The sequence below is a fragment of the Hemitrygon akajei genome, chromosome 2 (genome assembly GCF_048418815.1).
Source record: "Hemitrygon akajei chromosome 2, sHemAka1.3, whole genome shotgun sequence".
Taxonomy (NCBI): Eukaryota; Metazoa; Chordata; class Chondrichthyes; order Myliobatiformes; family Dasyatidae; genus Hemitrygon; species Hemitrygon akajei.
Genome location: NC_133125.1, coordinates 100,926,890 through 100,954,753, shown reverse-complemented (window position 1 = coordinate 100,954,753; position 27,864 = coordinate 100,926,890). Strand labels below are relative to the sequence as shown.

The window sequence follows — 27,864 nt, the reverse complement described above, 5'->3', positions numbered from 1 at the left end:
CCCGGTAACCAGTCTACCTGACCCCACACACACACACCTCCCGGTAACCAGTCTACCTGACCCCACACACACCCCCGGTAACCAGTCTACCTGACCCCACACAGACACACACACACACCCGGTAACCAGACTGCCTGACCCCACACAACCTCCCTACCAATGAAGGCATCATACAACGGACCTTCTTGACCACCTGATCCACTTGTATAGCCACTTTATCTGAATTATGGATGTGGACCCCAAGATCCTTCTGCACCTCAATGATGTTAAGGAGTCTACCATTAAATATATACCTTGTCCTTTCATTTGACCTCCTAAAGTACAACTCCTCACACGTGCTAAGATTAATCTCCATCTGTCACTTGTTTGCCCATCTCTCTAACAGATCTATACATTGTTGGATTATTTGACAGTCATTTACAATGTTCACAACTGAAAGCATCTTGATGTCATGCGCAAATTTGCTAATCCACACATCCATATTTTCATTTCAGTCGTAGGTATATATCACAAGCTGAGGTCCCAGCACTGATTCTTGTGGAATACCACTGGTCAGAGACCTCCAGCCAGAATAACTGACTTCATCTGTAGCCTCTGTCTCCTCCAGTCAAGACAGTTCTAAATCCAGATTTGGGATTCAGCATGGATCTCAAGCATCTTTATACTCTAAATCAACCTACCATGAGGACCTTATCATGTGCCGTAACAAAGTCCATGTAAATAACATCTACATCACAAAATTCACGTTTGTAAGGCACAACCTAGCCTGTACAAAACCAATCCGGGCTCTCCCTAAGCGGGCCATGCTTTTCCAAATGTGTATGCACTATCCCTCAGTATCCTATCCAACAACAAAAGGATCACTTGACTATAATCATTTAAGTTATCCCTACTTCCTTTCTTGAACAAAGGCACAATGTTACTAGTGAGAATACAAAGATCTTAGTCAAAGCCCCAGCAATCCCTTCACTTGCTATTTTCAATATTCTGGGATACGTGGCATCAGGCTCTGGGGGTTTATCCACCTTAATGCTTTTCAGAAGACCCAGTACTACCTTCTCTTTAATCTCAAAATGGCACAGCACATTAGCACAGCCACTCACAGCCTTCACTGCCCTCCAATTCCTTCTCCTCCATAAACAGTAACATGAAGTACTCATTTAATAGCTCAGACACATGCTCTGATTTCAAGCACAAATTCAGTCCTTAATCCTTGAATGGATCCATTCTCTCCTTAGTTATCTTCCTTTTTTTTCTCAATAGAAGTATAAAATGCCTTGGAATTCTCTTTGATTCTTCGCACTAAAGACATTTCATGTCCCATTTTGGCCTTCCTGATCATCTGCTTTAGTGTTTTCCTGCTGTCTTTATATTCCATAATTCTAAGCCTATCTATGCTTCCTTTTCCTTGCTGACCAAATGTAAGATCCTTCAGATCAACTAAGGTTTTTGCAGCTTACCACAGCCATCCTTATTCCTTATTGGAATATGCTGATCCTGAATTCTCATCTACTGGCCTTAAGCTGACCCGGTTTAAGAAGCTCAGCACTACTTACCAGCAGGAAACAAAACAAAGAAAATTACTACCTTATTAATCAGAGTTTGTCCGGTAAACAATGACTGCAGTCAATAGCCTGCAACTTCCCTTTTGGCTGCCTGTAGGACCTGGCATTTACGCAGTGTGAACTGAAGTCTCAAAGGTGCAGGATGGCTGCGGAAAAGTGTGTAAGGTCGAAACGAGGCGGCAGGGCCCGGGCACGAGAGCAGGGAATGAGCCACTGTTTTACCATAGCTACAGCGGACATAGAGGCAACTCAATGTGGCAGAACCAAGGCAAGTCAGAGTCGAGAAGGCAGAGCCCAAGAGCGAAGAAAGAACTGAGGTTTGATCGACTTCAGCACTGGGCCATATTGTAAAGATTGGGTATGGGCCAAACTGAGGCAACAGGGCTGAGGCCTAGCAGCATATTGAAGTGGCAGGGCATGGGTCCAAGAATGAGGAACGGCCTGAGGTTTGGATGATTTAAGTGCCAGGCCAGATTAAAGAGGTCAGGATGTCGGGGCTGGAGGTGAGAGTTAGGCTGGTTCAGCCTGTCGCTCTGCAAGGTTTACTCATCTCTGTGTTGAACTAAGATTGCAGTGATGACCGCAATGGCTATGGACTCACTTTGAGAGTTCAGTTGCTTGCTTGCTTTTGTTGTTTGCATGATTTGGTTGTTTTTTCTGCACACTGGGTGTTTGACAGTGCTTTTTTTGAATGGGTTCTACTGGGTTTCTTTGTTTTGTGGCTGCCTGAAAGAAGACAAATCTCTAGATTGTATAAAGTATAGATACTTTGACAATGAATGTACTTTCACCTAAACAACTCCCACATGTCAGACTCGGACATGTCCAACGACAGCTGCTCCCACTCAATGCCCCTTTGCTCCTGTCTTATCCTGTCACAATTCACCCTCCCCGGTTTTATCCTGATCACCTTAGAACATAGTGAGTTGAGGTGACTTTTCCCAAAATGTTCACCCATTGTCGGTTCCGTCACCTGGCTTGGCTTGTTTCTCAAATCCAGGTCCAGCAGGTTTTGCCCTCTAGTTAGACATGAGAACTTTCAGAAGTGCATGCCCAAGCAAGGGTCAAAGCTGTCACAACATTAGGCATTCTCAGCAGCTAGATTCACCTTTTCTACTTCCCAAATGGGAGCCAGTCAAAAATACAACCTGGATGTAGAATCCAGAGTCTTCTCATTGGCCCTTTGACATATTTACTTTCTCCAAGTTGACCACTCTTGCTGCAGACTAGACAGGATAAAGTCTACCAACAACCCTGTCTTGTTACTCTTGGCCACTCTTCCACAATTGTGAAAGCAACAGTATTACAAACCATTTTTGCACGAAATCGTACAAGTGTTGTGCTTTTATTATTGAGCACCATCTGTTAAGGGAATTTCATCTCACACTTTGGCAACCAGGTAGCCTCAAGTACCTGAATCTAGAATGAGTCAAACAGCTTTGATGACAGCAATCATGCACTGCCATTATGATTTATTTTCTGGGGAAAAAACCCTTGTTGTCAAGGTGGCTTGAACCAGTTTAAAGCTCAAAGAACATTTATTATCAAGGTTTGCAACCCATATACAACCTCGAGATTCATCTCCTTACAGGCAGCCACAAAACAAAGAACACATTTAAAAAAGGACCATCACGCATCCAATGTGCAGAGAGAAAAACAAACTGTGCAAATAACATTCAGCTCTAAGGTAGGTCTTGTTCTCAGGGAAAAATGCTGCTCTCACCGAACATACACAATAGCTGGTTGTGGGACCAAAGTCTAATTAAATCTCAGCAGTTCTCTTTTAGACAACGTACTTGGAGTAAAACATGAAAAGTTTCTGCAATCCAACACAATGATTTGAATTACACATCTATAAACACTGGCAGGCCATTTTTCAATATGGAACAATTCGTGGGAAAATTATGCAGATAAAAGTTCAGAAAAGCCTGCTGCAGAGACAACAAAATGACATCACGTACAAAGTTTTCTGATCTCTGCAAGAATGAACTCTTTAAGAGTTGTAGGAATTACACCAATTTCAGTTTAAAGTTAATAAAATACGTCACTGTTGTTCACATCAAAGAACTTTGCATGTTGGTTTAGTTGTAAAATGGGAATGAATTCAATGGGGAATTGAAACGACCTCTAAATTATGTGGTAAACTCAATGGCAGCTGAGCAATCAACTCCCACTGAAGGATTATCATAGCATCAATACAAACAAGTATGTTAAAGTTGGTGGGGTGGTGAGACCCTTGAGTTAATCAATGTTCAAAGTAAATTTATTATCAAAGTACATAGATGTCACTATATAGAATCAGAATCAGGTTTATGATCACTGGCACGTGTCGTGAAATTTGTTAACTTGGTAGCAGCAGTTCAATGCAATACATAATATAGAAAAAAAGTAAATCAATTACAGTATATCTATGTTGAATAGATTAAAACTCAATGCAAAAACAGAAATGATATACATTTAAAAAAGAGAGGTAGTGTCCAAGGGTTGAATGTCCATTTAGGAATCGGATGTCAGAGGGGAAGAAGCTGTTCCTGAATCACTGAGTGTGTGCCTTCAGGCTTCTGTACCACCTACCTGATGGTAACAGTGAGAAAGGGGCATGCCCTGGGTGCTGGAGGTCCTTAATAATGAACACTGCCTTTCTGAGACACTGCACAACTTAAGATTCATTTTCTTGTGGGCAATCACAGTAAACACAAAAGACAAAATAAAGTCCATGAAAAACCACATCCAACAACCAAACTGCAAAAAAAATTCTGTGCAAATACAAAAAATAAGAGAAAAAATATGTAATAATAAATAAAGGAGAAATAAATATTGAGAACATGAGATGATCCTAACCGAATCACGGGACAATTTATAATGACTAGTTAACCTACCCAGTACATCTTTGGACTGTGGGTGGAAACCGGAGCTCCTGGGAAAACCCACCCCTTCCGCAGGGAGTAAGTACTTACAGACTCTCCATAGGAAATGGTACCGGAATTGAACTCCAAACTCCGAAAAGCCCCAAGCTGTAATAGTGACACATTATCTGCCCTGATACTTGAATATTTGTATTTTGGAAGATGGCACCCCTGCCCCCCCTCACTCAGGTCATATCTTTCTGAAGATCCAGTAATGTTCATTCATTAACATCTCTTGTCACAGTGAGGTTTCCTGCTTCAATCCACTCTAAACCTCATCCAATATCTGAAACACAACTAGGCGTATGGGGCAGACAAAATACTGAGTGATACAAGAGAACACCAGACAAGTGCTTCTGGTCTGGATGCCTCTTCTCACATTCTGAATCTGGGAATCACCAAGTTCAGGAATAGTAACTACCCTTCAGCCATCAGGCTCCTGAACCAGCATGGATAACTTCACTCACCACAACACTGACACAACCATATGGATCACTTTAGTCACCCAGCAGTGGTCTATTTTTAAAACCATCTTTGTCACAGCCATTTAACAAAGTGGTGTAGGTTTCAATCCCTCCAAGTCCAGAAGGTGCCTTTCAAAATCAAACTCATAATGTTTTTATTTAGCGATACAGAGTGGAGTAGGCCCTTCCGGCCTTTTGTGCCGTGTCAGCCGGCAACACCTGGCAACTCCAATCTAACCCCAAGCTAATCTGAGGACAATTTCAAATGACCAATTAGCCTACCCAGTACATCACTGGACTGTGGGATGAAACAAGAGCGCCTGGAGAAAGATCAGAGGTGGAGAGGGTCAGTAACTGTAAAATCCTGGGTGTCACTATCTCAGAGGACCTGTCCTGGACCCATCATACAATGTAATTGCAAAGAAAGCACAACAGTGCCTCCACTTCCTTGGGAGTCTGCGGAGATTCGGCATGACATCAAAAACCTTGGCAAACTTCTATAGATGTGTAGTGGAAAGTGTATTGATTAGCTGCATTACGGCCTGGTATGGGAACCGCTGAGCAGAAAATCTTGTAAAAAGTTGTGGATTTGGCCCAGTATATCACAGGTAGAGCCCTCCCAAACACTGAGGACATCTACATGAAACGCTGTCGTAGGAAAGCAGCATCCATCATCAGGGACCCCCCACCACTCAAGCCATGCTCTCTTCTCACTGCTGCCATCAGGTACTACCTCCTGGCCATCAGGCTCTTGAATAAAAGAGGATAACTACACCTATCTATTGAGATAGATGACCAATGATCTCAATTTAAGGACTCATTATCTTGTTATTTCACGCTCTCATTACTTATTGCTATTCATTCATATTTGTACAGTTTGTTGTCTTCTATGTTCTTGTTCCTTCATTTATCCTGTTTACAGTTATTATTCCATAGATTTGCTGAGACTGCCTGCAGAAAAAGAATCTCAGGGTTGGATGTGGTAATAATAAATTTTACTCTGCCTTTGATCTCCAAATTCCGACACCCCAAGCTGTAATAGTGTCGCACTAACATGGCACTGGGGTTTATGAACCCAAAAACACAAATATCAAGCCTCCAAGGGTTTAGAACACAGTTAGTAGGAAAAATACCAAAAGTTTATGAAGCCATCTCATTTAAAGCTCTTTTCTACCAAATATTACTGCAGTTACATGCGAAAATCATTCCCAAAGCTGGAAATGATAAAGATTTCTTTGAGACCACACTTGAGATACATTCTTTCCCAAGTTATTACACGCCACCTGGTGGTCATCATGGATATTACTTGAGATATGCCATGCAACAATCATAATCAGATTTATTATCCAATGACTTCGATCAGGTGAAATAGTTTGGCAGCATTTATTTGAAAATAAACAGATTATGAAAAAATGGATTACAAAGTAGCTTTCATGGACTGCTCAGAAATCTGATGGCAGCAGAGAAGAAGCCCTCGTTGAATCTGGCTCCTATACTGGATGCCGAGGACTGTTAGTGAGGAATCACCTCTTCAATGGTGGAGAGGGTTGTGCCCTTGATGAAGCTGGCCAATCACAAACAGCCTCTTGTGATCCTGTGCATTGCAGCCTCCCTACCAGGCTGTGATTCAACCAGTCAGAATGCTCTCCGCTTACACCTCCGCCAGTTACAATGTGAGGCTGGGTCTGCCAAAGGAGTCTCTGCTGAAAGTTATGCATTTATAGACTGCTTGAGTCAGATGCTTTTCCCACTCCCCTACTCCCTTTTTTTTTGCCCTAACTAGCTCCACAGCATTGTCTCATACTGCCACTTCCCCAATGAACTCTATACTACTGTGTAGAGTTCCCCACTGAACTCACACTACACTCTATCTTCCCTAATGAACTCAGCAGGCTGGTGTTGGGTGGTAGTGGGCGGCGGGGAGACAACCACCAAGTCCCCACTGCCTCTTGGACTTGGTGGTCGTCTCCCCACCATCCACTATTGTTGATCCATCGTGAAAGAGAGCTCCGATGGAAAACCTACAAGGCAGACTTTGATTTCTGAGTGAGTGTGTGTGTGTGTGTGTGTGTGTGTGTGTGTGTGTGTGTGTGTGTGTGTGTGTGTGTGTGTGTGTGTGTGTGTGTGTGTGTGTGTGTGTGTGTGTGTGTGTGTGTGTGTGTGTGGTGTGTGTGTGTGAGAGAGAGATTGGAAGGAACAAGGTGCTGTAGATTTTTTTAGACATGTATTTTACCACAATCCTCAAGTGATGTCAATCCCTGGAAAAATTGCCAAAAGCATCAACGAGGTGAAGAAAACTATGGGCTCGTGTGACAGCTCCACAGATAAGTGTAACTAATTCCCCATTCTATAATGGAAACCAATGCAGAGTTGTTTAACTTTAGAAGACAGCGATTAGGAGGAATTTCAATTCAGAAAGAATGTTAATCTTTGGATTTCATTATCCCATCAGGTGCAGAGGCAACTGATTGACTATATTAAGGACCGATGTGAAAAGTTTTTGATCTATGGGATAGTTAAGGGTTATGTAGAGTGTATTATTGAGTGTAAAGAAATGATAAAGCTTAGCTTCATGTATCACACATACATCAAACAGGCTGCATCACTGACTGGTATGGGGGGGTGTGGGGCTACTGCACAGGACCGAAAGAAACTGTAGAGGTTTGTAAATCTAGTTGGCTCCATCTTGGGTACTAGCCTACAAAGTACCCAGGACATCATCAAGGAGCGGTGTCTCAGAAAGGCAGCGTCCATTACCAAGGACCTCCAGCACCCAGGGCATGCTCTTTTCTCACTAGGAGGTACAGAAGCCTGAAGGCACACACTCAGCGATTCAGGAACAGCTTCTTCCCCTATGACATCTGATTCCTAAATGGACATTGAACCCATGAACACTACCTCACTTTTTAACTATATATTATTTCTGCTTTTTGCATGATTTTTCATCTATTCCTTATACGTATACTGTAATTGATATTTTTTTTCTTCTTCTTCTATATTATGTATTGCATTGAACTGCTGCTGCTAAGTTAGCAAATTTCACATCACATGCCGGTGATAATATACCTGATTCTGATCTGGAAAAAAAAAGTACATGGATGGGAGGGGTATGGTGGGCAATGGTCTGGCAGCAGGTTGATGGGACTAGGCAGAGTAATAGTCTGCCACAGACTGATGGGCCAAAGGGCCTCTTTCTGTGCTGTAGTGCTTTAAGACTCTATGTTGGGATCCCCACTCACTGCAGCCAGAAAGCTAGCAAGCCCTAAATATTTCCTCTTATTTGTCCATTGGGGACCTCTCCAATTTTTCTACGCCTTTCCATAGCAAGCCAGGCCCAGAATGTAGTAAGCACTGGACACACATTTTGAAGTTAAGTTAATTCAAATCAAATGAATCAGAACAATTGGTGGGCAAACTTGAGTAATGGAGAAGTTCACCAAACACAGCATGGGAAAGCTCACTCTTCAAAGAAGATTAGTTCTTTCTGAGCAACAAAAAGTATCGGAAGATGGATTTATTGGTGAGCATCAAATCAATACTCTTCAGAGATTGTCTGCCTGGGGCCAGTGATCGCATAACCAGGACTTGTGATATGCACCAGCTGCTCGTACGACCATCCACTACCTGCTCCCATGGCTTCAGTGACCCTGATCAGGAGGCAAGGGTGTCCTGCAAGCCAGCAGAGGGAAGGAGCACCTTACACCTTCCTTGGTAGAGGTACATCTCCACCCCACCACTCATCTGTTCATATTGTCAGAAGCAGTTTCTAATTTTATATAGGTAAGCAAAAAAATTAATCCCCCAGCACTATGCAATTCTCACATCTCTTTAGAAGAACATACTGCATGGCGCTGGACAACAAAGATTTTGCTTCCCAAATACTTTTAGGTGTATCTTATGGATTTTGGGCTGCTGATCATGAAAATCACCATGAAATTTGCCCGTCATGTATCATTTTTTTTTAATTGCCTATATTTAATATTTCAATTCTCAATTCAAGTCAGAATAACTGATGCCAAGATTAAGGAAGGTATTTTGTTGGTTCGCAAATCAAACAGGTCATCAATGACAAGCAATTCAAAGATCTTCCAGTGGCACTGGAGAAAAACACGTGAAAGGCATCCAAGGATGTTGCTAAACATTTTCTTGACAACTACAGAGCACCAAACTACATGCAACTGGTTGGCAACATGCTTCAAGCATACAAAACCATGAAGTGCAGCATGTCACTAAAGATTCATTTTCTGCATTATCATTTAAACCACTTCCCCGCAAATCTTGGCGCTGTTAGTGACAAGCATGGTGAAAGGTTTCACCACAACATTGCAGTCATGGAGAAATGGTATCAGGAGAATTGGAATCCATCAATGCCGGCTGATTATTGTTGGACACTTAAGCGAGAAGCCTCAGACACTGAGTACAAATGAAAATAATCAACAAAACATTTTCAGCTTAGTTGAACTAGTCCAAAGCATCAACTCCACTTTGCAATTCAACATATTATATTCAATAAAAGTTAATATCCTGTTTCTCCCAATTCCTACATGATACAAGGAGTCTGAAATTATATTTTGAGTTCAGCTTCAAGCAGTCCGTCATAAACAAATAAAAATTCTGAGGAAGAAAATTTTTGAAGAAAAATTGTTGTCTAGTGTTATTAAAACCCCACACAAGGTTTAATTCAATCGATAGATTTATATCATCTATTTTGAATAGGCTGTGTGCTACTTACTACTTGTCCTTGTTCTGATAGTAACTAGGGTTTGAGGTCACAGCTACTCCACCACCACGGATAGCATGAAAGGCTGTTGGAGAGGATGCAGGGTAATGGCCAGGACGAATAGGTTTTGCTGAAATGAAACAAGATGATAAATGTCAAATAAATAATTGTAACTAAATTATTTCACCTACAAACCCTCTTCCATCCATTACGGAGGTCCCCAACCATGTTTGCTGAGTAAAGGGAATTGAGCACCAGTGATACCCAAGTTCCCTCTCAATAATATATGTTTTTGTTTACTTTTTTAAAAAACTATTTTCACGTTTTGATCAAGGTGCTTTGGCGTGGAACCAGCACTGCATGCTGTGGCCTGCAGCTATTGATGCAAAGCTGGACTGACTGATTCGGTGGGTGTGGCTCCTGGGCCATTTCAGGGACTCTGTGGTTTGATGTTTAATGTTCTGTGTGTTATTTGCTCACTTTTTGATCGATCTGGTTTTTTTTTGCGCATTGGGTGTTTGATGGTCTTTGCTGTGTGGGGATTTTTCTATGTTGTTTCTTTGTTTTGTGCTGCCTACAGGAAGAGGAATCTCAGGGTTGTGTACTGAAAACATACTTTGATAATAAATGTATTTTGAAACTTTGTAAGTAAAATAAGGTATTCTGCACCAGTCATTTCCTGGCTGGCATTTTATGCCAGACATTTTTTGTTCCCTCCCAAGATGATTCAAATGAAACAAACTTGACTAGAATAACACAGAAGAAAAACTAATTATCAACAGCTAGATAAAAACTTTACTGGAGGTTTACAAGATTCTAAAGGGTAACTGTGCTTTTCCTAATTGGGAGAATGGATACCTGCCATTGGATCAAAGCCCCATCAATTCCTGCTAATGGATCACCTTTCAACCACGATCTCCATTCAAGTGTATTCCGATAACGAGGTATGATACATGGCCTTATATCTAACATGATCTGTATACAGACAAATGTCCACCAAGTCTTACACATGCAAAACTTTGCAAGCTGGAATCCATTTTAGCTTAAACACAAGAGATTCTGCAGATGCTGAACATCCAAAGCAACATGCACAAAATGCTGGAGGAACTCAGCACATCAGGCACATCTATGGAAATGAATAAACGGTCGACATTTCGGGCCGACACCCTTCATCAGGACTGAGAAGCAAGGGGGAAGAAACCAGAACAAGAATGTGGGGGGAAGGGAGAAGGTGATAGGTGATGCCGGACAGATGGGAGAGGGGTGAAGTAAGAATCAGGGAGGTGATAAGTGGAAAAGGCAAAGGGCTGGAGAAGGAATCTAATAGGAGAGGAGAATGGATCATGGGAAAAAGGGAAGGAGGAGGGACACCAGGGGGAGGTGATAGGCAGGTGAGGAGAAGAGGCAGGCAGCCAGAGTGGGGAAATGAAGAAGATGGATGGAGGGAGGGGAAAAATTACCAGGTTGGAGGCTACCTAGACAGAATATGAGGTGTGACGGTTTTTTTAAATTTACTTTTCAGTTGCTTCCAACCTGCGAGTGGACTTATCATGGTAGAAGGTTTTTGCAGATGGAGCTCAAATCTTATTTTGAAAGGACATTTTATTTTGCTTGCTTTAAACCTTTCAAGTGGACTCCTAAAATTGATGAAGTTAGTCTCTTCCGCAATGTTACTCCTTTGTTCCCTCTCCATATCTACATCCCAACATCAAGCGTGTTAGAACCGTATCTTATCTCCATGTAAATTATTCTAATGTCAAGGATGATGCCACTTAGTAGGACTGCTACTAACTGATTAGTTACTGAAGGCACTTTGGCATTATATTCATATTGTGCTTCTTTTGAAAAGATTTGCTGGCAATCTTTGCTATAATAAATCCTCCAACTCAATGGTCCAAGTTCATAGCTCCTTGGAAGTGGGTACCCAGGTTGATAAGGTGGTTAAGGCGGCTAATGGAATGCTCGCTTTTATTAGTCGAGGCATTGAGTTCAAAAGTCAAGAGGTTATGTTGCAACTTTATAAAGCTCTGGTTAGGCCACATCTGGAGGACTGGGTACAGTTATGGTCACTCCACGATAGGAAGGGTGTTGAGGCTTTGGAGAGGGTGCAGAAGAGATTTACCAGGATCCTGTCTGGTTTAGAAGGTGTGTGCTATCATCAGAGGCTGGACAAACTTGGGTTGTTTTCTCTCAGTGGTGGAAGCTGAGGGGAGACCTGATAGGGTTTATAAGTTTGTGTGTAGGCCTCTGTTAGTCTCGATAAACCATAGATTTGCGCCTTGGAAAGTTTCCAGGGTGCAAGCCTGGGCCAGGTTTTTTTTAATGGAGGACCAGCAGTTGCCCAAGCTGCAAGTCTCCCCTCTCCACACCACCAATGTTGTCCAAGGGAAGGGCATTAGGACCCATACAGCTTGGCACTGGAGTCGTCGCAGAGCAATGTGTGGTTAAGTGCCTTGCTCAAGTACACAAATGTAGCCTCAGCCAAGGCTCAAACTAATGATCTTCAGATCACTAGACGAACGTCTTAACTACTTGGCCACATGCCAACACTTTATAAGTTTATGAGAGGCACAGATAGAGTAGACAGGGAGTATCTGTTTCCTAGGGTAAAAATGTCTAACACCAGAGGGCACGCATTGAAGGTGTGAGGGGGTAGGTTTAAAGTGGGGTGTAAGGGGCAAGTATTTTACTCAAGAGAGTGGTGGATGCCTGCAATGAATTGCCTGGTATGGGGGTAGAGGCAAATAGATTAGAAGCTCTTGAGAGAGGCATAGGACTGTGAGGAAGATGGAGGGATATGGACATCATGAGGGCAGGAGGGATCAGTTTCTGGGGCTTTTAAGTTTATTTTTTAGCTGGTTCGGTACAACACTGTGAGCTGAAGGGCCTGTTCCTGTGCTGTACCGGTCTGTTAGAACCACAATGCAAATCACAGATGGCATGACTACTACAAATCCTCTCACCAATCTGAGCTGAATGCGCCCGCCTGGCCATGTTTTTGGCCCGTACTGCTTCCTTGATTCGGTCGACCTCCTGATGGTAACGCTTGCGTTCCCTCATCGCACTCTCCTTGGCTTCCTTCAATGCACTCTCCAGTGCCTTAACTCTCTCAGCTGTAGCCCGAAGTCGTTTTTCCAGCTTAGGAAGCTCACAACGAAGATCTGCATTGTCACGTACCAGCTAGAAGACGAACAGAACAAAGTGGGATGGGAATGGATTCCAGGATGGCTACAGTCAATCTCAACTCTGGCTGTCAGTAGAAAATGACCACAGGCAGATCACCCTGATAGTGTATTTCTGTTCTTACATTCATTTCTAGTCAATGGAAATAAGGCAGAAATAGAAATTAAAATTGTTCACGCAAGAGATGCTGCAAATAGTGGAAATCTTGAGCAACGCACACAAAAGCTGGGGAAACTCAGCAAGTCAAGCAGCATCTGTGGAAATGAATAAACAGTTGGCATTTCAGGCTGAGCCCTTTCTTCAGGGCTGGAAAGGAAGGGGGAAGACGCCAGAATAAAAAGATTGGGGGGAGGGAAAGGAGGACAGCAAGAAGGTGATAGGTGAAGCCAGGAAGGTAGGAAAGATAAAGGGCTGGAGAAGAAGGAATTCGATAGGAGAGGAGAGTGGACCATGGGAGAAAGGGAAGGAGGATGGGCATCGGGGGGAGATGATAGGCAAGTGGGGAGATGCAAAAGGCCAGAGAGGGGGGAGTAGAAGAAGAGGGGAGGGGGAGGGAACAAAATCATCCTCATACCTGTTTGTGAACCTTTGTAAGCTGCTCCAGGTTGTTCTCAAGAAAGGATATTTTCTGTTTCTGTGCAGCACTCCCCCCTCCATCATCTGAGTCCAGTTCAGTGCTCTGAGGAAACGCAAAGCAAAACCCGTCAGTCTGCAGCAGCTGCAAACCATGCAGCTGGAAGGAAACAATCTGAATGATCGCTTCAACCTTCCGGCCCAGCTTCACTTGGAAAATACATCACCTATTGTGAGAGCACTTATAGTATCATTAGAGGAAGATGTGGCCCTAAAAATTTACAGAATCATTTCTATCAAACTGAACTCTAATGACATTCATTTGGTCGATATTACATGGCCAAGAGGGGCTATGGAACACCGAACATCACAGCTCAAAAAGAACTGCTGATTGTTTAGACGACAGTATTCATCTACAGTCCATCTCTGTTCACCTTGCTTATAGAATCAAAGGGGAAACCAGAGGGTAGCATGATTTTATTCTAGTTTGCATGTTTTAAATACAAAACCTAAGGGGCAAGTGCAGTCGAATACTACAGTTTGTGCTCTAAAATCAGTTTTTGAAATTCATTTCCGCTGGAATTTTCTACCTGATGGAAATGTACAGTATAGAGTCGGTCATCTGGCCCATTGTGACAGATTCTAGAGGAACTAATCCGATGAGTCTTCCACATGGCTCCAAAATGCTTTTCCTTTTAAGCTATAACACAATGTTAGAATGGCTATCTTCCTTTGGAAAATTACCAGCACGCCTATTTCCATGGTCCTTATAGCAAACGGATTACCAATCCTAACAACTGGCTGAGTTTAATAAACTATTTTCCAATTACTGCAGATAAATAACCAACAGTCTGAAATCTTTACTGATCAACCTCAGCTTGGCTCCATGCACATCAAAACCTTGGCATAACACAGATGAAAGTGACTTGTGTGTTATCAATACAAGAAAACAAAGCAGCAGCAAGTTTTAATCTTAAATATAATTAACAGTTGAGAGGTATACATAAATGTTTGTTGGGGATAACACTCACAGAAGCCAGGCTAAGTTTGCAGTTGGATAAGCTTACCACAATCTGAAGCATTGGCTCCACTGCAAAAGGCATGTACCTCGATTTTGTTTAATTATCACAGGGTGACACCCAGTGTGGTATTAGGTTCCCAGAATGTATCCAGTAGGGTACTTAAAAGGACAGCTCTCAGAAGTTGATGACCAATGACAGATTATCTAACTTGCCATATCTGAGAATATTCAGTACTTATATAAAAAAAAGCAATACTGCATTTTGTTTTTGTTTTAAAAACACTTTCCTGCAGGAATTGAAATGCTTCCACGACTCCATGGGAGTCCAAGACTGCCACTGATACAATCTTCGTTCCCATCAAGCATTCTACTCCCTTCTCCTCAGATTCACAAGAAGCCACTTCCATGCAGTGGAAGTGATCCAACACTAAACCATTACTGAGTTCAATCGAATTATTCTGCTATGATCACAGACCAACTGCCGTCAAGTTTTAGGCCCCCAAACTCCGGTCCAAGTTGCCACCTTACTCCCCGGCCCACAAACTATCACTTTACAAGTTTCCATGCACTTGCTTAGATGATCGATAGATAACTTATTACCATTAATTATTAATATGCTGTAATAATTAAACCTACAAATTACAACAAAACCAGAATGTGTTGTTTCTGAATGTTTCAGCTTAAAATTAAGGAGAATAAACTTGGTTCACTAAAGGTAACCTTTGCCAACAAGTCCAAAACTAACTTGTACAGAATGACATATATTAAATCAATCCAAGTCAAGTCACTTTTATTGTCATTTCGACCATAACAGCTGGAGCAGTATACTGTAAAAATGAGACGACATTTTCTCAGGACCATGGTGTTACCCGACACAGTACAAAAACTAGACTGAACTACATAAAAAAAACACAGAAAACATTAGTCAACTTACTTTCTTGACCCTAGTGGTGAGGTCCTGAACAAAAAGTTTTCGGAGGTTGTGGAGTGTTTGGAGTTCTTTTGCCTTTTCAAATAAAGCAGACAGTGTTAAGAGAATATAAATTTTAACTGAACTTGTTCTTTCAATCATTAATCATGCAGGTGTACAAATATTAAAAAATTCAAGGACATAAATGCCAGCTAGAACAAAGACTTGCAAATACAGCTAAATAATGGAAAATTGCATTATTTAATTTGGGTGGAGTGGGGAGGGGAAAAAATAAAAGATTCACGGTTTGACTCTAGCCATATCCAAGAAAAACATCCATTTGTTTAAAAAAAAGTTGCAAATATAATATACAATGGAGCAAACAGCATTTGCGGAGCAGAACAGGATCTTGGTCTGTTGTATTGAAAATTTATACCCCACCCCACCCCACTTCTGCTATTCAAAGAAATTTAGTAAGTGAATGGTCAGCTGTTGGGAAGATATAACTGATTATCACCAATGAACACTTCCCATCTCAAGGCACCCACTTTCCAGTACTGTGAAGTACTCAATGTTTCAATTTATTAACAGATTGCATTGCAGTTAAACTGCTTAGAGTGGACAAATGCACCATTATGCAATTAAAATTGCACGCTTTCTCTCAAAAAAAAATGCTAACAATGATTTCATACTGTGCTGTATTCTGTGTACAAGCTGGGAACTGTGGATGTAAAATTGGGAAAGTTTAAGTGGAAAGAGTTTTTACACATATGACATGCACATGGTGTTGTCTTTATTCTATAGAAACATGGTCTTAAAACTTTAGTTACATAATTGGGGAGGGGGCTAGTTTGTTCTGAGGTGAGTCCATTAAAATTCCAATACGTTTCACAATGAAACTTACAACTGTCTCCTCCAGCCCCTTGAGGTCCTGTTTTGCTTGCTCTCTTTTGTCATTAAGAAGTCTAAAAGCAGGACATAAAAGTTATTTGGAGTCAGATTTCATTTGAGATTGACAGCCTAGTAAGAAAATAATTTCATGCATCCATGTCTTACGATTTACCAAGATAGAGGTAAACAGATCATGTTACAAGACATCAGTCTTCAAGTAACAAAAAGCCAAATAATTTACAGAAGTCCTTTAACCATCATGCTATTACTGTAGGCAGACTGATGAGGGCATCACCAGTCAGCCCCTGAGCAAACAAGAAGTCCAATACAAACCGCACACAACAGATACAAGAATTGCTATCGCAAAAAGATGTAGAGACAATCACGCATCACAACTAGAACAGAAAAGGGAATGAGAAGACCAGAACTAGGATGTTTTGCCTGGACAACATGAATTATTTTTTGATGGAAGAAATGACCCAAGGACCAAATTTGGAATTCTGTTTAAATAAACAAAAGGTTCTTCCAAGATGCTCACGATGTCCCAAGCATGCCCGAGATGCAGGTATTTCCTCAGATCATACATTGCACACAGAACTAACACCTTTACACATTTTCCCTCCCTCTACCTTTGAACCACTGCTTAGGAAATTGCTCCTCTCCAAGCAAGATACTGAAGAACGGTTCTGTACCGAGAGCTGGCGACACACAAGCCAGCGTGGATAATAATGACTGTTAGTCATGACAGCAAGAGCCCCAGACCAACTTCTGGGTAACTTTGCATCAAGTGGAAAGTGCAGGTTACGCAATGAATCTGTAACCAGTAAATAAGAGTTCTACGGTGTGAAAAGGGATCTTGTCAAAAAAAAGTCTTACACAAGTTTCTGCAGCTCTGCACTTTTTTCCTGCTCTTCCATTTTTAACTTTTCAAAATCAGAGTTCAATTTTTCTTGCTCCAGCATCAGCTTTTGGTTCAAACTGTGAGATTTAAAGAATATAAACATTGTTAGATTTGCCTAGAATTCTTTGGGTATTTTACTATTGTATAACTGGTTAGTACTTTTTAAAACAGAAGCAACTTCAGGGTCCTGTCAAGGTTATTAAAGCCAATATTTTCAAAATAATTATGCTATAGATCCATTCAAATCAATTGAACTTCTTCCCCACAAACGTTTTAATATCAATTCAGCACACAAAAACTGCTTCTTGTGTAGCAGAAATGTATTGAAGTACGATCCCACAATATGGTTACAGAATAACAACAAGAAATCCTCGCTTTCCAGGATTAATGATTAATTCTGCAGAAAAGGTATCATCCTAACAATGATCGCAGTAATGAAAGTAATCACAATCATCATTCAGATGAAGAAGTTTGTGAAAAACACTAGTTTCAACTAAAATAATTCATACTTCTCCAATCTCAAAACCCTATGGCCATTCTTATACTGAGAGAGCAAACAGTCTTGTCATCAATAGGGACAAGTCAATGATGAGTCCTATGATGGTATCTTTGTCTGTTTGGTTTAATGCAATGCCCTACAAGTGTTAAAACACCATCCACTGAAACGATCAACTAAAGGTCAATGATAGAAATTCTGCCTCTCAGGCAGGAGGTTGAAAGCTCACAGCCCTTTCCAGAGAGTTGAACGTAAAGGCTTAGAAACTCTAGAGCACCCTAAAAGTGTGGTTGCCGGACATTGCACCAGAGGTACAAATGCCTCCTTCTGCAAGCAACCAGTTATTTATTGATTGAAAGTGTGCCACTTAGTTTATTGGTCCCAAGCTGGGATCAGACAAGTGTGAAGAAGCCTCTGGCTACTACCCAGTCAGGTCTATGCTGTCTTAGGGAGACTGCATTCAGGGCAAGAACACTTGGAGCCTTTTGCTACTGTATGGATGGAATGGAAAGAGAAAAAAGAAACATCTTGTCTCCGAGACAAATGACCAATTTTTTTAATACGATAACTGAGAACTTAGTTTGACATGCAAGACTTCACTAACCTTCCCTGGATAAAGATAGTGAATAAAATACTTATATCCTCTTTCACTAAACATCACTGATGAGGCCCACAACTTTGGTTCGTTAGGCCATGCCAACACTGAAAAATGATACAAGATTGTGAGGAAAAAGTGTTGGCTGCTGAGATAGAGACCATAAACACAAGAGGTTCTGCAGACGCTGGAAATCTGGAGCAACCCACACAAAATGCTGGAGGAGCTCAGGTCAGGGAGCACATATGGAAATGAATAAACAGTCGGCATTTCGGGCCGAGCCCTTTCTTCAGGACGGGAAAGGAAAGGAAAGAAAGAGGATTAGTTAGAAGGTGATACATGAAGCCAGGTGGGTGGGAAAGGTAAAGAACTGGAAAAGGAGGAATCTGATAGGAGAGCAAAGTGGACCATAGGAGAAAGGGAAGGAGGAGGGGATCCAGGAGAAGATGACAGGCAGGTGAGGAGGACCGATGAGAAGCCAGAGTGCAAAATGGAAGAGGGTAAGGGAAAGGAGAAAAGGCGATAGTGAACTTTAGATAAACATTTAACGGAGACCAACAAATAGACTGTGAAGGAACTCAGCAATCAGACTTCATCAGTTTCAACTCAAAACCTCGACTGTTTATTTCCCTCCACAGATGCTATCTGACCTGACAAATTCCTCCAGCTTCTTGTTTCTTGCTCCAGATTCTAGTATCTACAGTCTCATGCTGTCATAGAACAATGCAGAAACAGGCCCTTTGGCCCATCTAGTCTGTGCTGAACTATTATCTCCTCATTTAACAGAGAGCATTCTGTTGGTCCAGAAAGACTTTAGCCTCAATACCTCCTTGTGCAATAGACTGGCTGCATCACAGCCTGGAATGGAAACACCAATGCCCTTGTATGGAAAATCCTACATAAAGAAGAGCACCAGGCCCAGTCCATCACAAGTAAAGCCCTTCCAAAACTGAGCACATCTACATGAAATGCTGTTGCAGGAAAGCAGCGTCCATCATCAGGGACACAAACCGCCAGGACATGCTCTCTTCTCACTGCTGCCATCAGGATCCATAATTAATCTCTTCCTTTTTAAATGAAGGATTAGAATTGAAATCATGGAAATGATTCCAATAATTTGCTCATCAACCAAGTTAAACCAACTGACCTTGTAATCAATTCACCTTTTTCAGCAACTGTTAATGTTAGCTATTATCCCTTCAACAGCTATTACCTCTCAACCATCAGGCACTAGAACCAAAGGGGATAATTTCTCTCAGCTTCACTTGTTCCATCATCAAAATGTTCTGACAACCTATGGACTCACTTTCAAGGACTCTTCATCTCGTGTTCATGATATTTATTACTTGTTTTTTTTTTGTATTTGCACAGTTTGCTGTCTAATGCACAAGTTGCCCATGTTGGACGGTCTTTCATTGATTCTGTTATCGTTAATATTCTATAGATTTGTTGAGTATGCCCACAAGAAAATGAATCTCAGGGTTGTATGTGGTGACATACAGTATATATACTTCGATAATAAAATTTACTTTAAACTTTGATAGGTGGAAAAAGGTCAGGAGAAGGAATCTGATAGGAGGGGAGAGTGGACCATGGGAGAAAGGGGCACTCTCCTCTTGCTAGATGAGGTTAAATGTTTTATTTCCTCATCTTTCTTCCTTGATTAGATAGATTATTTCTTTTCAACACTACCCGCAGTAAAAATGCAAAAGGTTATTTGTGGCTCAACTGAAGAAGCTGCTGTACTTTCTGAAAGCACTTCGATATCAATGAAGGTTCGATGATGGAGATGCTTTCTAAATAGGTAGCTTATTATGTCACACTCTCGTTCTGAAGTCTAATCAGTACTCACTCTCTCAGTTCATCAATGATTTTTTGCTTTTCATCAATTTCATCCCTCAGGCGAGCCAGCTGTTTCTGGTGGGCCTCTCGATGGGTTTCCATTTGCTGCTCCAGGGTTTTCTATGTGAAGACACCAAATAATTCAGAGCTCAATGAATTCCTGCCAGGTACTTATGCATGGATGCTTGGTTCCCTACAAACTCACAATACTCTTAGTGAATCTTGTGGGTTTACTTGGAAGGTTATTTTTGGAAGGCCTAATGTTATTTGTTTATTTATTGAGATACAGCACTGAATAGGCCCTTCGACACATATGGCCCAGCAATCCACGATTAGCCCCAGCCTAATCACAGGCCAATTTACAATAACCAATTAGCCTACTAACCGGTACATCTTTGGCTGGCAGGAAGTAACTGGAGCACCTGGAGAAAACCAAACATTTCACAGAGAGGACGTGCGGACTCCTTAGAGAGGACGTCAGAACTGAACACCGAACTCTGACCCCTCGAGCTGCAGCAGCGTCATGCTGATCCCCAGAAACAACTTGCGTGCAGGGATTTCCTTACCTCACTTGTGATGGCAACACTGACAGCTTTGAAGCCCAGTACATCAGAGTTACTACACAACCCTCCATTTGTCAACTATGTAAATTGCTGAGGAATACTTCATTCTGCTGAAAGGGTCCTTCTTAAAGGCTTAACAATGAAAATGATTGTGAACCACCCTCATTACCAAACATAAGATGTGTTTAGTGGCAAAAGTACAGAAGCTTTCCCTGAATTCAGTCCTGAAAGGCCAAGTTATAATTTGTGGGCTAACACACCCTTGTCGCAGTCTCTCCATCAAGCAGAGATGATTACCATACAAATAAGCCCTGATTAAGATGATCAACTGAGATGGCTGCCACCAAAAAAAAGACATCCTTCTTTACTCTTGAGAGTCAAAATTAAGATCATGATATCCACAAAATGACTTCAATATGAAAGCAAGAGCTATTTTTTTCCTGGAAGAGGCAGATATCATATGCTTTACAGATAGTGGAGGCTGCTAGGCTAAAACATACAATAGAGGAGAAGGCATCATTTTAACCAAGTAACAGATTCCTTTATCAGTTAATATTAGAGGTCAGTAACAACTTCATGCATTGTCGGGAAGGCTTACAAAGCACACACAGCTAAGTTTTTCCTTTACTTGCTTCCAATTTCATAAGGAGCCTCAAGGCATCCATGTCAATTCAGGAAGTCAATGCCTTACCTTCATTTCATTGGCATCTTGAAGCAGGGTCTGATGTTCTTTTTCTTTATCCTGAAAGGACACTTCGTGCATCTTTTCTATTAAACAATTTCAAAAGACAATTAACTATACAAATGCTTAACAGCTTTGAAGATTGTGTGCAATATCATTTTAAACTATTGGCTGCAACAAAGGAAAATTTACAAGAATCTATTTCCACATTTATGATTTTAACTAATCTTTAAAAATGTTATGCAAGACAGATTAACTCTGCTGAGATAATTAAATCCAGCATATCATAATAAAGCTGATATAAGACATAGGAGCAGAATTAGGCCATTCAGTCCATCGAGTCTGCTCCAATATTCCATCATTTATTATTCTTTTCAACCCCATTCTCCTGCTCTCTCCTCATAACCTTTAACACCTTTACTAATCAAGCATCTATCAACCTTTGCTTTAAATATACCCAATGACTTGGCCTCCACAGCAATCCATGGCAATGAATCCCACAAATTCACCACCCACTGGCTAAAGAAATTCCTCCTCATCTCTGTTCTAAATGGACGTTCCTCTATTCTGAGGCTGTGCCCTCTGGTCTTAGCCTCCCACATTATAGGAAACATCCTCTCCACATCCCCTTAGTTAAGCCTTTCAACATTTGATAGGTTTGAATGAGATCCCAAATCCCCCACCCCCATTCTTCTAAATAATGTCAAAGGTCACTCAGTGTGAATGAGTTTACTTGATTAGGGCTACATTTTAACTAAGGTAGGGATAAATATCAAGTTTACATAGGACAGAACTTTAAAAAATGCAGATGTTGGAAACTTGAAACAGAGAATGCTAAATACTCAACAGGTCAGGCAGCACCTGTGGAAAGAGAAGCGTTTGATGTTTTATCAGAACTGGGAAAGAGAGGAAACGAGTTGACTTTCAGCAGCAAAGAAAGTGGTGGTGGTGGGGGGAGGAAGAAATGGGTAGAATGAAGGGAATATTTCTGACAGGGCGAGATCAAACAGGTTAGCAAGGGCAATTAGACTAACAGTTTTAAAGCACAAAGTTACGAACATTCCCTTTTCATGGATGCTCCCCGACTTGCTGAGCATCACCAGCATGTTCTGTTTTCATAACTCGAGAGTTGATCTTCAATTACTGAGATTAGTTCCATAATCTTTTTAAATTGAGATACAGTGAGTAATAGGCCTTTCCGAGCTGCGCTGCCCAGTAAACCCTGATTTAATCCTACCCTAATCACTGGACAGTTTACAACGACCAATTAACCTACCAATCAGTACATCTTTGGACTGTGGGTGGAAACCAGAGCCCCAGTTCTAAATCAGTACTAACATGTACCTGTTCACCAAGATACTTCTAGATGTTGTTAATTTACCTGCCTCAGCCACATCCTCTGCCAGCTTATTCCATGTATGGACGACCCTCTGGATAAAAAATTTACCCCTCAGTATTCTATCAAAACTCTCCCCTCTCACCCTAAACCCATGTCCTCTTGTTCCTGATTTCCCAATATAGGGGGAAAATATCTGCAAATTTACCCTATGCTTGCTTCTCATGACTTTATTCATTGGAGAATAAGTCTGGTATATAAAGTTTTACAAAGTCTGAGCTAGTTGAAACTCCCTCCCCAACTCAGGCCCTCAAGTCCAGGCAACATCTCTGTAAATCTCCTCTGCACTCTTTCCAGCTTAGTAGTATCTATCCTATAAGGAAGGGACTAAAACTGATCCCAATATCCCAAACATGAGAACATCTGCAGGTGCTGGAAACCCAAAGCATTACACACAAAATGCTGGAGGAACTCAACAGATCAGGCAGCTTCTATAGAAAAGAGAAAACAGTCTACTCTTTTCCGTAGATGCTGCCTGGCCTGCTGCGTTCCTCCAGCACTTAATATTCCAAATGCGGCCTCACCAATGCCCTGTGCAACTGCAAAATAACATCCCAACTTCTATACTCAGTGTCGACTGATGAAGGCCACCATGCCAAAAAGCCCCCTTCACCACACTGTCCACCTGTCAAAAAGCCCCTTTCACCACACTGTGCACCTGCCAAAAAGCCACCTTCACCACACTGTGCACCCTGTCAAAAAGCCCCTTTCACCACACTGTCCACCTGTCAAAAAGCCCCCTTCACCACACTGTCCACCTGCCAAAAAGCCACCTTCACCACACTGTGCACCTGTCAAAAAGCCCCCTTCACCACACTGTCCACCTGTCAAAAAGCCCCCTTCACCACACTGTCCACCTGCCAAAAAGCCACCTTCACCACACTGTGCACCTGTCAAAAAGCCACCTTCACCACACTGTTCACCTGCCAAAAAGCCACCTTCACCACACTGTGCACCCTGTCAAAAAGCCCCCTTCACCACACTGTCCACCTGTCAAAAAGCCCCCTTCGCCACACTGTCCACCTGCCAAAAAGCCACCTTCACCACACTGTGCACCTGTCAAAAAGCCACCTTCACCACACTGTCCACCTGTCAAAAAGCCCCCTTCACCACACTGTGCACCTGTCAAAAAGCCCCCTTCACCACACTGTCCACCTGCCAAAAAGCCACCTTCACCACACTGTGCACCTGTCAAAAAGCCACCTTCACCACACTGTTCACCTGTCAAAAAGCCACCTTCACCACACTGTGCACCCTGTCAAAAAGCCCCCTTCACCACACTGTCCACCTGTCAAAAAGCCCCCTTCACCACACTGTCCACCTGCCAAAAAGCCACCTTCACCACACTGTGCACCTGTCAAAAAGCCACCTTCACCACACTGTCCACCTGTCAAAAAGCCCCCTTCACCACACTGTGCACCTGTCAAAAAGCCCCCTTCACCACACTGTCCACCTGCCAAAAAGCCCCCTTCACCACACTGTGCACCTGTCAAAAAGCCCCCTTCACCACACTGTGCACCTGTCAAAAAGCCCCCTTCACCACACTGTGCACCTGCGACCCACTTTCAAGGAACCATGTACTCCCTAGGTGCCACTCGTCTACAACTCTGAGCCAGGGGTTCCCAACCTGGGTCCACAGCCCCCTGGCCACATGGTATTGGTCCATGGCATGAAAAAGGTTCTACAGCTTTACCATTCTCAGTGAAAGTCCAACTACCCCTCAACCATCAGGCTCTTGAATAGAACGGGATAACTACACTCACCTGCCCCATCATTGAAATGTTCCCACAACCAGTGATCTCACTTTAAGGACTCTATACCTCATCATCTCATGTTCTCGATATCTATAACTATTTATTTATATTTGCATTTGCACAGTTTGTTGTCTTCTGCACTCTGGTTGATCTCTCATTAGTCCCGTTATAGTTACTATTCTATAGATTTACTGAGTATACCCTCAAGAAAACAAATCTCAGCATTGTACATGGTGACATAAATGTACTTCAATAATAAAATCTACTTTGAACTTTACTACCCTGGTATGTCTCCAAAATGCAATATATTGTGCTTATCCAAATTAAACTCCATTTGCCAATTAAGTAATGCTCTCGCTCCTTTCTCCATTTCTTCTGAAGGGTTAAATAGTATTTTTCACCTTCCCTTTCTTATGCAAAGCTAAGTATTCACCCCCACCTCTGCCCATCCCATTCCCCCAAGGCATCAGGAGGAATTTTAAACCTCAGGCATCTTTTCAAAAGGCGCTTTACTAAAACAAACAGAATGGTTTTGTCTTGAATGACACGTGTATCGTAATGTATATTTCTCAGAGACAATAAAACTTACACCACCCTGAAATCAGCGATCAAGTGGATTAAACTTTCTGATTTACAGAAGCTGCAGGCCAACGCATACCTTGTGCGCGAAGTTTAGCTAACTCCTCGTCCAGTGCATCGTGAGACTCCTCCAGCTGTCTGCGCTTCTGCTCCATGTTCTGCATGTAATCGGTCAGTGATTTGATTTTGGCTTCGTGCTTTTAAAAGATTAACGACACAAAAGGTGAATGTAAAAATGGCACGCATTACCACAATCTGCCACCTGCTTTGATCCGACCAGTAAAAGCCTGGTTGGTAAATATGAGCTCGAGCTACATCTTGGACAAGACTTACTGTCAAGTTTCATCTATTGTGTGTAATGGAGATTAGACCTATCCTGTCTACATTACACTTTTCAAAATGCCCACTCGCATGATTCTGGCTTTCAAACAATCAGAGGACATGCTGATGTACAATAGCATTTGCTTTTCCTTGTACTCCCAGCACAATGGGAGATCTGTTGTAATTTCACGTATTCATTAACCAGGAACTTGATAGTTTGCAGATTAGCCCGTGCACAATTGCCCTTTTGTTAATGCACTACTTGGGGTAACTTTTCCTTTTATTAAGGGAGCCACCTTTTCACGGAAGTCATTCACCTCGACTGGCGCGATGGCAGCCAGCTTTGCAAACAAGCTGCAAACAGACAGCGCTTCACTAAATGGCAAACCTCAGCGGGGCGACAAAAGCACGAGAGATTCTGCAGAAGCTGGAAACCCAGAGCAACAAACACAAACTGCTGGAGGAACTCAGCAGGCCTGGCAGCATGTATGCAAACAGATAAACAGTCCACACTTCAGGCCTGGAAAGGCAGTGGGGGGAAGACGTCAGAGTAAGAAGGTGATGAAGGGGAGAAGCACAAGGTGGCAGATGACAGCTGAAACCTTTGCTCTGGCCACCACAAAAGCAGGATTTCCCAGTGGCCAGCCATTACAATCCTACTTTCCATTCCCATTCCAACACGTCAATCCGTGGCCTCCCCTACTGCCAGGATGAGGCCACACTCAGGATGGAAGAGCAACACCTTATATTCCACCTGGGTAGCCTCCAACCTGATGGCATAAACATCGATTGCTCAAACGTCTGATAATCGTACACCCTCTTCCTCCCCTTCACCATTCCCCATTCTCATGTCCCTCTCACACCTTCTCTTCTTACCTACCCATCACCTCCCTCTGGTGTTCCTCTTTCTTCCAAGGTCTTCTGTCCTCTCCTATCAGGTTCTCCCTCTTCCAGTCTTTTACCTCTCACCAATCAACTTCCCAGCTCTTTGCTTAACCCCCTCCCCCTCCAGGTTTCACCCATCACCTACCACCTTGTACTCCTTCCTCTCCCCTCCTCCCACCCTCAAATGCTGACTCGCTCCTCCTTCCTTTCCAATCCCAATGAAGGGTCTTGGCCCAACAACTGTTTATTCTTCTCCACAGATGCTGAGTCCCTCCGGCATTCAGTGGGGAGATAGACTATTTCTTCCCATCCCCCACAGGGCGCTTAAAAGAACGTGAAATAGAAATGGCAGGAGACCATGCCACCACTCAAATATTTAGCAAAATCCTCGACCTTGTCCACGTTTCTCCACAAATCTTCTATTTCCCAGATATCTAAAGGCCCCAAATTCCTGCCTCACTGAAGGAAACGAGACCTTGCACAGGCCTGTTGACGGTACCGAGTATGGAGGTTAACCACACACAAGAAATGAGGCGAGAAGATAAAGCATTTGCACTGCTATAAATTCTTTTAACATGCAGAATACTGTATTTCCCAAGGGGCAGATCTAAAGTACTAAATATTGTGAAAACAAAAAGTGGGTCCCCTCCAGGCACAACACAGCAAATCCTTGACTTGCTGATCTCATTTGAACTCCGTGGAGTTACTATTTTAATGCTCAAATAAAGCCCAAATTTCAACAGGGTCCTTGCTTACCCCTCCCTCAGGCACAGAGATCTGCGAGCCCTTTCACAAGCTAACACCGGAAGAGGACGCAGGTTGCAAAGTGAGGGTCGGGTAAGGGTGAGAGACAAGAGGTAGCGAGGGAGATAAAAAGGAGAGGGATGAAAGATTGATTGTCAGAGGTAGCAGCTGGCATTTGGGATTCAATGCCAAAAAAATGGACACAGAAAATGGACTTGAAACAGTCCTGAATAGCTAAGTTATGTCTGTAATATTCAAGTTAAAAAGCAAATGCAATTGAATTAAAATTCCAATGATAATAGTCATATTTATCTTGTGTTATATGACATTCATGGCTTCATTATGATGCCCTACCGATGGAGAAAAATAAAGCAAATATTCTGGACACATTAACGAGACTCAAATATTGATGACTTCATTGTGGAAACACGGCTCCAACAGTTTTGCAGTTCAACAGTTTAAAGTACATTTATCTCAAAGCTCATCTGAATAATGAAAGGAATTAAATTTCACATCATTGCATTAAAGTGTCAAGGGGCACGTAAAAACAGAATGTAACCACACTTTGGTTATCCAGCAAACAGGTCAGCAGAGGTATCTGGTTATTTGGTAGCAAATATTCCAAGTACACTGATGTATGCACCAGAGACCCATCAATTATAACCAAATCCCTTACACTGCTGCTTCATGAAATTTGCTCTGGGGTGACATCTGGCAGAAGTTAGCTGCTTACAGGAGAGAAAATAAGCTGTCATCCCCGGCCCCTTTCCAGACAGATCCAAACATGTCTCCATGGAGAGTACGGGCAAAACAGAGCTCACAGGACACTAGGCTGCAGCTGTTGAACTTGTTTAAAAACTTTAAAAATTGAAC

The 27,864-nt window shown here is 42.3% G+C and overlaps 1 protein-coding gene across 1 annotated transcript in view; it reads right to left on the bottom strand.

The window, feature by feature from the left end:
- The window catches only part of kif5c (kinesin family member 5C), a 152,914-nt gene that overhangs the window by 6,331 nt on the left and 118,719 nt on the right, over nt 1-27,864 (bottom strand). Inside the window, exons 17-25 of the mRNA XM_073026042.1 lie at nt 25,121-25,238; nt 21,322-21,398; nt 20,078-20,187; nt 17,110-17,211; nt 16,247-16,307; nt 15,367-15,438; nt 13,413-13,517; nt 12,619-12,835; nt 9,668-9,785 (exon numbers count right to left, since the gene is read on the bottom strand). Coding sequence (XP_072882143.1) covers nt 9,668-9,785; nt 12,619-12,835; nt 13,413-13,517; nt 15,367-15,438; nt 16,247-16,307; nt 17,110-17,211; nt 20,078-20,187; nt 21,322-21,398; nt 25,121-25,238 — 980 coding nt within the window. The remainder of the gene's footprint in view (nt 1-9,667; nt 9,786-12,618; nt 12,836-13,412; nt 13,518-15,366; nt 15,439-16,246; nt 16,308-17,109; nt 17,212-20,077; nt 20,188-21,321; nt 21,399-25,120; nt 25,239-27,864) is intronic.